The 13,621-nt window shown below is 45.4% G+C and overlaps 1 protein-coding gene across 1 annotated transcript in view; it reads right to left on the bottom strand.

Moving 5' to 3' along the window:
* The window catches only part of LOC140724863 (echinoderm microtubule-associated protein-like 5), a 192,151-nt gene that overhangs the window by 73,746 nt on the left and 104,784 nt on the right, over window positions 1–13,621 (bottom strand). The window contains exons 16-18 of the mRNA XM_073039574.1: window positions 12,802–12,895; window positions 2,179–2,279; window positions 62–264 (exon numbers count right to left, since the gene is read on the bottom strand). Coding sequence (XP_072895675.1) covers window positions 62–264; window positions 2,179–2,279; window positions 12,802–12,895 — 398 coding nt within the window. The remainder of the gene's footprint in view (window positions 1–61; window positions 265–2,178; window positions 2,280–12,801; window positions 12,896–13,621) is intronic.

Below are 13,621 nucleotides of genomic sequence, written 5' to 3'. Positions count from 1 at the left end.
TACTTTAAAAGTCCTGTTTAAATCATTTATACTCTTGTTACCTGAGGCTTTTATTTCTTACTTTTTCCAGTGCTTGCATGCTGAATACTGGTCCATCATGGGCTTTTACTCGTTTAATAATGAACATGTCTTTCCATATACAGACATCACCAGCAGAAGTACCCGAGAAAACCATTTCATCTGTCCAACCATATACCACACACATTATGGTTTCAGTCTTCTGCAGACTTCCAAAACAGCCTTTTCTTCCTGTCAGTCCGCCTCCTTAGGATAAATTAATAAATAGCATTAAATCTTTTAAGCAGCTGCATAGTAACTGATCCTGATACACAATCAAAAAAACTGACAAGGATACTTGCAGACTTCAACGTCTTTTGTGGGGTGCTACCTTACAAGTTCTAAGGAATGTGAGCAGATATCATACACCAACAGAGAGTGATCCTTTAAAAGAAAACTTTCTGTAGATAAGCTGAAACCATACATTCTAACTGGAAGCCCTTCAAGTTGATAGATAGATAGATAAATACTTTATTGATCCCAAAGGAATTAGTGTCACAGTAGCATTGCAAGTGCACAGATATACAAATATTAGAAGATAAGTAAGAAAAAATTAAAAAATAAGTTACCTCAAACGTTCTAACAGGAGGGTTCATCACTTCCCCAGCTCCAGGTGGACTCATTATAGAGCTTAATGGCTGAGGGTAAGTATGACCTCATATAGCGCTTTTTGGAACAGCGCAGTTGTCTTAGTCTGTTACTAAAAGTGCTCCTCTGTTCAGCCAAGGTGGCATGCTGACGGTGAGAAACATTGTCCAGAATTGCCAGGATTTTCTGTAGGGTCCCTTGTTCTACCACAGCCTCCAGTGTGTCCAGTTTGACTCTCTAATCAGTTTCTAAATAGAGCCAGCCTTTCTAATCAGTTTACTGAGCCTGATGGCATCATCCGTGTTGATGCCATTGCCCCAGCACACCACCGCACAGAAGATTGTACTGGTGACAACAGACTGGTAGAACATGTGAAGGAGAGGCCTGCATGCTCCAAAGGACCATGGTCTCCTCAGGAAGTCGGGGTGACTCTGGCCCTTATGCACAGCCTCCATGTTAGACCTCCACTCAAGTCTGTCATCCAGGTGCACCCCCAGGTACTTGTAGTTCTTCACCACATCCACATCCTCACCATCAATAATAACCAGAAGCAGTGCAGGCTTAAACCTCCTGAAGTCCATCAACATCTCCTTTGTCTAACTGATGTTGAGCTGCAGATGATTCAGCTTGCACCAGTTGACAAAAGTCCTCCACTGGGGCCTGTATTCATCCTCCTATCCTCCCATAATACACCTAAATATTGCTGAGTCATCAGAGAATTTCTACAGATGACATGAATCAGTGTCACATCTACAGTCCGAGATATACAGAGTAAACAGGAAGGGAGCCAATACAGTCCCCTGTGGGGCCCTAGTGCTGCTTATAGCCAAGTCTGACACACAGCTCTGAAGCTGCACGAATTGTGGTCTGCCAGTCAGGTAGTCCATTATCCAGGATACAATGGAAGTGCTGATCTTCATTGAATGCAGCTTTTCCCCCAACACTGAGGGCTGTATGGTATTGAAGGCACTTGAGAAATCGATCCTCACAATGATATCAAAACCAAATGACTTTTCTAGCAGTGGATAACAGAATTACAGCAACCAGGAGTAATTCACCTTTCACATACAAGTTCACCACTAAATATGTATAGCATCTGACAAAATGAACCTTCAATATATTTACATAAATGAGTTCTCCAAGCAAGTGCAGTTTGTGTCAGGCATTTATGAAAAGTGTTAATCAATACATTACTTAATAACTGTGTAGAACATTCACAGAAAACTATTTTTTTTAAATCATTTAGCCAAATTAGAACAAAATCTGAGTAGGATTTTTTAATATGAAGATGTAATGTGTTTGGTAAAGTTAATAAATATTCCATTTTGCTTGGATAACTTCTGTTTGAACTTAAATGCCCCTGTAGTGTGAGCAGAAAATACATCCCAACAAATTTAAGAATCATAAAACCGGGCACCACCCTGGTGTTTAAGATTAATTGAAACTGTGTCATGAAGGAAAACAAATAGCATACAAGAAAGCAACAGGAAAATAATATTAGAAGCGTAAAAATGGTAGTAATTACTGTCCTACCTGCTCGCTGCCAGAACTTGATGTGTTTTATTCCAGCTGTTACCAACTTGTCCGGTATATAGGGATTCAACTTGACAACAAAAATCTTCTCTGCACTTCCTCTAAAGAAAAAGTTTTGACTTTTACTGTTGATCCCTTTTATAAGTTTGTCTTAGAAATTGAATAATATTTTCAATTTAAAACTTTGTATTACACAAGAAACAGGCGTGAGAAATGCAAGTTGGCCATTCAGTTCCTCCTGCCTGATCCATTGCTCAATAAAATTATTGCTGATATTTTATCTCAGTGTCATTGTCTTGTCCTAGTCTGTGATTGCCTATATATCCAAAAATTATTGCTTAAGTATTCACTGACTGAGTAGTGACTTCCAAATATCATTATCCCCAGATGAAAAAATCTCAGTTCTGTTGGGCCAAATTCTTATTTTGTTTTTAGGTCCCTCACCTAAGGGAAACATCAGTTTTTCAAGCTGGGAAAGGACAGTGTATATTTCAGTGAAACCACCTTTCATATCTTCTTTCTAAACTCAAAGGGTTATGAGTCCATCTGCTTAATCTTTCCTCCTGGGGCAAACCAGTCATCCCAGAAAGCAATCTGGTGAACCACTCTTACTATTGCAATTACATCATTTCTCAGAATAGGGATTATATCTAAACATAATATTCCAGGTGCTGTTTTACCAGATTATAAGTAACTGGAGTTGAGCTTCTTTGTTCTTGTACTCAAGTCCTTTGCAATAAAGATCAATAAACTCTTTGCAACACACTAACAAAATGCTGGAGGAACGCAACAGGTCAGGCAGCATCTGTGGGAAAAAGCAAAAAGTCGACAGTTCGGACCAAGACCCTTCTTCAGGACTCTGGTCAAAGGTCAAGAAACTATTTGCCTTCCTAGCTGTTTGCTAGTCTTTCATGTTCACTGACCTGTGAACAATGATACAGATAGTGCCCTGAGTACTAACACTTTGCAACCTCTCACTATTAATAAAGTACTCTCTCGTTATCTTTCTAAGCAAAATAGATGATCACATGTCATCCTCGCTCATACACATTGTTTATCTAACTCCCCAAAAAACTCCTTCTGCACCCACCTCTCATTCCAAACTGCCATCTACCTTAAAAACAAACATGAATATATTATTGAACCTGCTGAGTTCCTCCAGCAACTTGTATGTGTTTTATATATTATACAGGGAAACATCATCCATAAAAACTGACATTGATTCTGAACCCATACACCCCCAATGCCAATCCTGGTGATGAACTCCATTTGTCAAATTTAATTGTCATTTGAACAATACACATGAACACAGCCAAATGAAACAGCGCTCCTCTGGGCCAAGGTACAAAACACAGTACCAACAGTCTCACACAGCACACACACATACACAATAATGAGAGCACAAAAGCATGGAGTTAGAAAAATTACGTATTTAAAAATAATTATATGGCCCAAGTCCCTGAGAGTCATGGCCTGTAGACTGATGGCATAGGGGATGTTGTCCTGGAGCCAGGTTTCTGCAAGGACAAGCCCACAGCAGTCCTCATCTGGTGCAAGCGCAGCCACAGATGAACACAATTCAACTTGTCTTCCGGTGGATGAACACTGGAGGGCAGTTCCAAGGGAACGGGCCAGCACTCAACCCAGTCCAGAATCCAGTGGCACACTGCTGGTGTCTCCCTCCCTGGCAGCTGCAACAGGTGACTGTGAGGCATGACAGCCTGGTTCATATAACTGCCCCCTCCGTCCCATTCCCAAGTTTACTGCTTCTTTAGCAATTAAAAAAAAACGTTTTCTCTGACCAAAGTTATACCTGGCAGCCAAGACTGGACTGCTTTCTTCAGTTTTTATGCTTTAAACAGGGATTTATGTTTATTGTAAATTATGTGTTAATTCCTTAAACACCAGTCATTATTTGCTTATGGTCATAACTTTGCAGTTTATCAAAGCCAACAGATACCTCATGCTTTCAGAAATGGATCTGCTTAGATTTCAGACTTCTGATTAAGAGTAGGCCTCCGTTAGAAACATAGAAAATAGGTGCAGGAGTAGGCCATTCGGCCCTTTGAGCCTGCACCACCATTCAGTATGATCATGGCTGATCATCCAACTCAGAATCCTGTACCTGCTTTCTCTCCATACCCCCTGATCCCTTTAGCCACAAAGGCCATATCTAACTTCCTCTTAAATATAGCCAATGAACCGGCCTCAACTGTTTCCTGTGGCAGAGAATTCCACAGATTCACCACTCTGTGTGAAGAAGTTTTTCCTCATCTCGGTCCTAAAAAGCTTCCCCTTTAACCTTAAACTGTGACCCCTCATTCTGGACTTCCCCAACATCGGAAACAATCTTCCTGCATCTAGCCTGTCCAATCCCTTTAGAATTTTATACATTTCAATAAGATCCCCCCTCAATCTTCTAAATTCCAGTGAGTATAAGCCTAGTCGATCCAATTTTTCTTCATATGAAAGTCCTGCCATCCCAGGAATCAATCTGGTGAACCTTCTCTGTATTCCCTCTATGGCAAGGATGTCTTTCCTCAGATTAGGGGACCAAAACTGCACACAATATTTTAGGTGTGGTCTCACCAAGGCCTTGTACAACTGCAGTAGAACCTCCCTGCTCCTGTACTCAAATCCTTTTGCTATGAATGCCAACATATCATTTGCCTTTTTCACTGCCTGCTGTACCTGCATGCCCACCTTCAATGACTGGTGTACAATGACACCCAGGTCTCATTGCATCTCCCCTTTTCCTAATCGGCCACCATAAAGATAATAATCTGTTTTCCTGTTCTTGCAACCAAAGTGGATAACCTCACATTTATCCACATTAAATTGCATCTGCCATGAATTTGCCCACTCACCTAACCTATCCAAGTCACCCTGCATCCCTCTTAGCATCCTCCTCACAGCTAACACCGCCACCCAGCTTCGTGTCATCCGCAAACTTGGAGATGCTGCATTTAATTCCCTTGTTTAAATCATTAATATATATTGTAAACAACTGGGGTCCCAGCACTGAGCCTTGCGGTACCCCACTAGTCACTGCCTGCCATTCTGAAAAGGTCCCGTTTGCTCCCACTCTTTGCTTCCTGTCTGCCAACCAATTCTCTATCCACATCAATACCATACCCCCAATACCGTGTGCTTTAAGTTTGCACACTAATCTCCTGTGTGGGACCTTGTCAAAAGTCTTTTGAAAATCCAAATATACCACATCCACTGGCTCTCCCCTATCCACTCTACTAGTTACATCTTCAAAAAATTCTATAAGATTCGTCAGACATGATTTTCCTTTCACAAATCCATGCTGACTTTGTCCGATGAGTTCACCTCTTTCCAAATGTGCTGTTATCACATCTTTGTAACCGACTCTAGCATTTTCCCCACCACCAATGTCAGACTAACCGGTCTATAATTCCCCGGTTTCTCTCTCCCTCCTTTTTTAAAAAGTGGGGTTACATTAGCCACCCTCCAATCCTCAGGAACTAATCCAGGATCTAAGGAGTTTTGAAAAATTATCACTAATGCATCCACTATTTCTTGGGCTACTTCCTTAAGCACTCTGGGATGCAGACCATCTGGCCCTGGGGATTTATCTGCCTTTAATCCCTTCAATTTACCTAATACCACTTCCCTACTAACATGTACTTCCCTCAGTTCCTTCATCTCACTAGACCCTCGGTCCCTTACTATTTCCGGAAGATTATTTATGTCCTCCTTAGTGAAGACAGAACCAAAGTAATTATTCAATTGGTCTGCCATGTCTTTGTTCCCTATGATCAATTCAACTGTTTCTGACTGTAAAGGACCTACATTTGTCTTGACCAATCTTTTTCTTTTCACGTATCTATAAAAGCTTTTACAGTCAGTTTTTATGTTCCCTGCCAGCTTTCTCTCATAATCTTTTTTCCCTTTCCTAATTAAGCCCTTTGTCCTCCTCTGCTGGTCTCTGAATTTCTCCCAGTCCTCAGGGGTGCCGCTTTTTTTTAGCTAATTTATATGTTTCTTCTTTGGACTTGATACTATCCCTAATTTCCCTTGTCAGCCACGGGTGCACTACCTTCCCTGGTTTATTCTTTTGCCAAACTGGGATGAACAATTGTTGTAGCTCATCCAATCGATCTTTAAATGCTTGCCATTGCATATCCACCGTCAACCCTTTAAGTATCATTTGCCAGTCTATCTTAGCTAATTCACGTCTCATACCTTCAAAGTTACCCTTCTTTAAGTTCAGAACCTTTATTTCTGAATTAACTATGTCACTCTCCATCTTAATGAAGAATTCCACCATATTATGGTCACTCTTACCCAAGGGGCCTCGCATGACAAGATTGCTAACTAACCCTTCCTCATTGCTCAATACCCAATCTAGAATGGCCTGCTCTCTAGTTGGTTCCTCGACATGTTGGTTCAGAAAACCATCCCGCATACATTCCAAGAAATCCTCTTTCTCAGCACCCTTACCAATTTGGTTCACCCAATCTATATGTAGATTGAAGTCACCCATTATAACTACTGTTCCTTTATTGCACACATTTCTAATTTCCTGTTTAATGCCATCCCCAACCTCACTACTACTGTTAGGTGGCCTGTACACAACTCCCACCAGCTTTTTCTGCCCCTTAGTGTTATGCAGCTCTACCCATATCGATTCCACATCCTGCAGGCTAATGTCCTTCCTTTCTATTGCGTTAATCTCCTCTCTAACCAGCAATGCTACCCCACCTCCTTTTCTTTGCTGTCTATCCCTCCTGAATATTGAATATCCCTGGATGTTGAGCTCCCATCCTTGGTCACCCTGGAGCCATCTTGATAGTCTTGATAGACAATGGATTTGCGCCTTGGAAAGTTTCCAAGTTGCCCAAGCTGCAAATCTCCCCTCTCCAAGCCACCAATGTTGTCCAAGGGAAGGGCATTAGTTTGATTAAGAAGGAGCTACTGAACAAGTGCAACATCTTCCAGGTAGTCAAAAAGCTAAGAAATCCGATTTAAAACCTCACTAAAACACCTTTTCAGAGGTAAATTGTGTTAAATTATTGCTGCAAACAGTGAAGGAGTGAGCGATGGCAAGGTGAGTTCAGGGGATGAGCCGAGATGGTGTATTGCAGAATCATTGCTGGTGGGAGTTCCAATGCCCGTACAGCTGGCCCTGGAGTGAGATTGGATCACTCTGTGCACCCAAAAGGAGAAGTCAGGGCCTGCGCAGAGGAGATTTAGTGCCCGTACAACTGGCCCGGGTGTGAGATTGGATCATTCTAGACACCAAGCTGATTTGTAGATCTTGAGAGCAACTTCAGACCGGGTAACGAAATCTGGGCCTGCATCAAGTCCCTGGCAGTGTGGTCTCTGCCTGGCGCCTTTCACAGCAGCGATGGCCAGGTCTAGTGCAAGATACAATCCACTGATAAGTCAATTTAAATGCTGGCCCAAATCAGAGGTGAGAGCCGATTTCACTTGCTCTCCGCGATCTTCACTCCGCTCGCCAGGGCACCGGAGCCTTTCGGTGTTCCATTACTTGGTCAATTTAATCGCTGGCCCAGATGGACTGAAAAGACAGGATGATGGTCAGGATAAGAGTCGATTTCGCTCGTTCTCCCTGATGGTTATCTCCATGGCACTAAGAAGACTGCCCCAGCTGCTGAGTTCTGTGCCGCTAACATGCTGAACTGATAAATGAGGCTTTGGGCCTACTCTGGTGATGCACCATCAATAACTCTTGGAGACGGGAGGCGAACGATAGGCTTTTATTAGCTTCAAGAGACCATGATTAGCAGCAAGACACCACCACACAACGTCCTGGAGACTGAGGGAGGAGCAGTGCTTCCAACCGCCTTTATACAGGGGTCTGTGGGAGGAGCCACAGGAGCAGTCAGCAGAGGGGCGTGTCCAGACAGGTATATGCAGTTCACCACATTCACCCACCCTTTGTCTTAAAAGAGAGTCCCCATGGGGCGAAGTTTCTTACAAGTATGTTAACAGGTTAAGTCTATCAGGCGGTCGAGTCTGTCGCTGCGATCTACATAGCACCGGTGGTGATTGCACCGGTGACGGTGGTTGTGCTGGCTCTGGCCTGACTTGAGGTGTCAGCCATTTAGGCGTCAGTAATCCCTCGTGTGTGCGAGGCACCCGGTATGGGAGTGTCGTGAGGAGTCTGTGTAGGGCTTGGTGTGCGCGGTGTCTCGTGGGTATACACCTCGGTGGGTACGGGGTTCATAGTTACCGTGAAGTGTTCAGGGTAGGGGTCTGGTGCTCCTGCGGGCACCAGGTCGTGGACGGAGACTGTGTCCTCCCGCCCATCAGGTAAGACCACGTAGGCATATTGGGGGTTCGCATGAAGTAGGTGAACCCTCTCGACCATCGGGGAGTATTTATTGCTTCTCGCATGTTTCTGGAGCAGCACTGGCCCTGGGGACGTCAGCCAAACTGGTAGGGTGGTCCCAGTGGCAGACTTCCTGGGAAAAGAAAAGTGTCGCTTATGAGGGGTGGCATTGGTGGACGTGCATAACAGGGAGGGGATAGAGTGGAGTGCCTCGGGGAGGACCTCCTGCCAGCGAGAGACCGGCAGTCCCTTTGACCTAAGGGCCAAGAGTGTGGCCTTCCACACAGTGGCATTCTCTCTCTCCACCTGTCCATTTCCCTGGGGATTATAGCTCGTGGTCCTACTAGTAGCAATACCCCTAGCCAGCAGGTACTGGCGCAGCTCGTCACTCATAAACGAGGACCCTCTTTCACCGTGGATATAGCAGGGATATCCGAACAGAGTGAAGAGCTGGCACAGGGCTTTTATGACGGACGTGGCAGTGGTATCGGGGCAGGGGATGGCAAAGGGGAACCGCGAGTACTCGTCGATTATGTTGAGAAAGTAGTCATTGTGGTCGGTGAAGGGAAGGGGGCCCTTAAAGTCGATACTCAGTCGCTCAAAGGGGCGGGTGGCCTTGATAAGTTGCGCCTTTTCAGGACGGTAGAAGTGCGGTTTGCACTCAGCGCAGACTTGGCAATCCCTGGTCATCGTCCTGATGTCCTCAAAGTAGTAAGGCAGGTTCCGGGCTTTCACGAAATGGTAAAATTGGGTGACCCCGGCTGGCAAAGATCTGCATGGAGGGTGTATAGCTGGTCGAGCTATGCGCTGGCACACGCTCCCCGGGATAGGGCATCAGGAGGCTCATTGAGCCTTCCAGGCCGGTACAGGATATCATAGTTGTAGGTGGAGAGTTCCATTCTCCACCTTAAAATTTTATCATTTTTGATTTTGCCTTGCTGTTGGTTGCTAAACATGAACGCAACTGAGCGTTGGTCGGTCAGCAAGGTGAACCTTTTGCCGGCGAGATAGTGCCTCCAGTGCCTAATAGCTTCCACTATGGCCTGGGCTTCTTTCTCCACCGCGGAGTGCCGAATTTCAGGTCCTTGAAGGGTACGAGAGAAGAATGCTACCGGCCTGCCTGCCTGATTGAGGGTAGCAGCCAGCGCGAAGTCGGAGGCGTCACTCTCTACTTGGAAAGGAATGGTCTCGTCCACCGCATACATCGTTGCTTTGGCAATGTCCCCTTTAATGCGGCTGAAGGCTGCGCGGGCCTCGGCTGAGAGAGGAAATGTGGTGGACTTGACCAGGGGGCAGGCCTTGTCTGCGTAGTGAGGGACCCATTGGGCATAATAGGGAAAGAAGCCCAGGCACTGTTTGAGGGCTCTGAGGGTGGTGGGAAGAGGGAGCTCCAACAGGGGGCGCATACGGTTGGGGTCAGGGCCAATGACTCCGTTCTCCATGACATACCCAAGGATAGCAAGTCGGGTGGTTCCAAACACACACTTGTCCCTGTTATAGGTAAGGTTAAGAGCTTTGGCCGTTTGGAAAAATTGTTGGAGGTTAGTGTCGTGATCCTGCCTGTCGTGACCGCAGATGGTGATGTTATCCAGATATGGGAACGTGGCCTTCAGTTGGCACTGGTCCACCATCCGGTCCATTTCCCTCTGGAAGACAGAGACACCATTCGTGACACCGAAGGGGATGCGCAGGAAGTGATAGAGCCTGCCGGCCGCCTCGAAGGCAGTGTAGGGGCGGTCCTCCGGGCGGATGGGGAGCTGGTGGTAAACGGATTTCAGGTCTATGGTCAAGTACACCTTGTACTGAGCTATCTGATTGACCATATCCGCGATGCGGGGTAGGGGGTACGCGTCAAGCTGCGTGAACCTATTGATGGTCTGGCTATAGTCCACGACCATCCTATTTTTCTGCCCTGTCCGAACAACAACCACCTGGGCCCTCCAAGGACTTGTGCTTGGCTCAATGATCACCTCCCTGAGTAGCCGCTGCACCTCCGACTGAATGAAGGCCCTGTCCCCTGCGTTGTACCTCCTGCTTTTAGTTGCCACAGGTTTACAGTCAGGGGTCAGGTTGGCGAACAGCGGTGGGGGAGGGATCTTGAGGGTGGAGAGGCTGCAAGTGGTGTCAGTAGCACAGTTGTTGGCATGGTGCTGGGTGGGATTTGCGGGTCGATGTGTGTGTGTGTGTGGTCAGTAGCGGGGTATATGATGAAGTCCCACAAAACTGAGGATTTCTGACAGTGAGTGGTGGGAGGGGCCCATCATACTCCATTGTCACACTTTTCAGGTGGCTCTGGAAGTCCAGCCCCAATAGCACAGGGGCACACAGTTGAGGCATGACCAGTAACGCAAAGTCTCGATATTCTGTGCCCTGCACCACCAATGTCGCTACACAACCCACCCGGATGTCTGTGGAATGTGATCCAGAAGCCATGGTGACCTTCTGGCTTACCAGCTGTGTCACAAGTCTGCAGCGTTGCACTGTGTCCGGGTAAATAAAACTCTCAGTGCTGCCCGTGTCAAACAGGCTGCTAGTCCTATGCCCCTCCACCAGGATGTCCATCATTGACCTTGCAAGCTGATGTGGAGCGCTTTGGTCGAGGGTTACAGAGGCCAGAGTTGAACCACCGTCTTGGTGTCCAGTAAACACCTGTGGGTCGGAGGTGGGGCGAGGTGGTGCCAACAAAGATGGCCGCCCCATGCCTCGCACGCAGCGCAGCTCGACCCCGCTCGTGGTTTAGACTTACAGGCCTTGGCGAAGTGGCCCATCTTTTTGCAGCTGGAGCAGGTCGCTTCTCGGGCCGGGCAGCGTTTTCGGGGGTGCTTTTCGAATCCGCAGAAGTAACACTGTGCAGACTCGCGAGTGGCAGCAGCCGTGGTCGATTCGCCGGCGGGTTGTGAGGTCTGCAGCGTCCATGGGACCGGCGGGAGATTGTGCAGCTGGACAGCGTCAGCGTTGTGCAGAGCAGCCTCCAGCGTGTCGGCCAGCTCGATCGGCGTTTTCCAGCAGCCGCTGGCACACGTACAGTGACCTGATCCCTGTAACGAAGGTGTCTCGTACCAGGAGCTCCGCATGCTGTTCCGCCGTCAGTCCCCTGCAGTCGCAGGCCCGCACGAGTGTCTGTAGGGCTCGGACAAACTCAGCGCTTGACTCTCTGGCCCGCTGCTGCCACATCTTTTCTTTAATCGGGTTCTTTTGGGTTTCTTGCTTTGTGACTAGCTGTGTACAAGCAAATCTCAAGATTGCATAATTTATATGTTCTTTGATAATAAATGTACTTGAATCTTGATTTCAGATTTAACTAAATCACTTTCACTTTATTAAGAAAATTTAACATATTATGATCTCTTAACTCTAATGCCCTTTCACTACCAGATTATTACATACTTTTTGTCATTGAACAAAAGAATATACTGAACATTCTGATCTATTACACACTGTGAAGTCATCCTCCACACAATTAAAGCTCATTAATCTACTCAATGACTGGTAAACCTAAAATCCCTCACAATTTTTTGTATTTACCATTGCAACATGCTCCTCTAATGCTCTGCCAGAGATTCCTGTTATCATCACCCACTCTGCACCCTTACCTTGACCTTCTCTTTTAATTTAGTAAATTTCCCCTGACCAGAACCTGCATCTGCAGTGCTTTGTTGAAAGACTTATTTATGGCCCTATTTACTGGATTCATTTGTGCATAAATCCAAACCCGATTCAACTCATGCTGCCCACAAGAACAGCTTCTGGCACTGATACCAGTACCTTGTAAATCAAAACCTACTTCCTCCCTACAAGTGTAATTTTCACAGTGGCAGAGTATGCTGTATCCGTATTGCACCTGTATAAATGTATGTCACATCTGTAGAACACCCGTATTGATCAACTACAACATGAACCTCCAAACATTTATCCATTTTTGAAGCTTAGTGGCAAATATGAAACAGCTACAGAGAGATTGTGAGAAAATACAGTTTGTGAGAAATTAACCCATTCAGGAAAAGTAGTTAAACAATGAATGAAGAAACAAAAAAATTCTAAATTTTCAAGCAAATATGTGAATTGGAAGGAAGAATAATTAAAGTAAACACTGTAAGACAGCATAATGTGATAAATCTTCATGTGCTATTTGATAAGATTTTACACGTAAGAGTTATATAAACAGAGATAATTACAATATGAACTGCTAAAGCGCAAATACAATTAAATTTATCTCCATGATTAACCTGAGGTGTAATCTGGTATGAGCCCAATAATTGCCCAAAGGAGATCCTGAATTAAATTATTTCAATTCCTACCTTACTGAAGAAAGTTTTTCTCCCTTCTTCCAATCCCAGAGAACTATTGTGTGATTTTCATCCAGCCCTACTGATGCCAGACGTTTTCCATCCGCTGCAGTAAATACAATGCAGTTTTTTAAAAAATCATCATGTAGTTTGCTGGATTCTACACCAGACATGATGCTTATACAAATTAATTCCACAAAACCTAAAATTACTAGTTTATAACATTCTAGAAAGCACAGAAATTTACCCAATCACTTTTGGATGCAGTGACTATTATTCTGTAGTAAAATATAGAAGTCAGCAACTCGGGCAGCATCTGTGGAAATGACGTTTCAGTCTGACACCATTCTTCAGGGCTGGAAAGGAAGGGGGAAGTTGCCAGAATGGAAAGATGGGGGGAGAGGAAGGTGGATGGCTGGAAGGTGATAGGTGAAGCCAGGTGGGTAGGAAAGATGAAAGGGCTGGAGAGGAAGGAATCTGATAGGAGAGGAGAATGGATCACAGGAAAGAAGGCGGGGGGAACCCCAGGGGGAAGAGATAGGCAGATGGGAAGAGGCAAGAGGCCAGAGTGGGTATAGAAGAAGAGAGGAAGGTGTGGGTAAAGTTTTTTTACTGGAAGCACAAATCGATATTCATGCCATCAGATTGGAGGCTACCCAGATTGAATATTCAGCACGGACTTGAAGGGCCAAGATGGCCTGCTTCCATGCTGTAATTGTTATATGGCTATAGTAGCTTCCAGCTAATTGGGGCACATTGGGACTAGTTAATAATGGCCAAATTAAACTTCTGCCCCAATTAACTTAAGTTTCATGGAAATAATTTAAAAGGT

This window comes from Hemitrygon akajei, chromosome 3 (assembly GCF_048418815.1).
Source record: "Hemitrygon akajei chromosome 3, sHemAka1.3, whole genome shotgun sequence".
Classification (NCBI taxonomy): domain Eukaryota; kingdom Metazoa; phylum Chordata; class Chondrichthyes; order Myliobatiformes; family Dasyatidae; genus Hemitrygon; species Hemitrygon akajei.
This window is presented reverse-complemented; position numbering and strand designations above follow the sequence as displayed.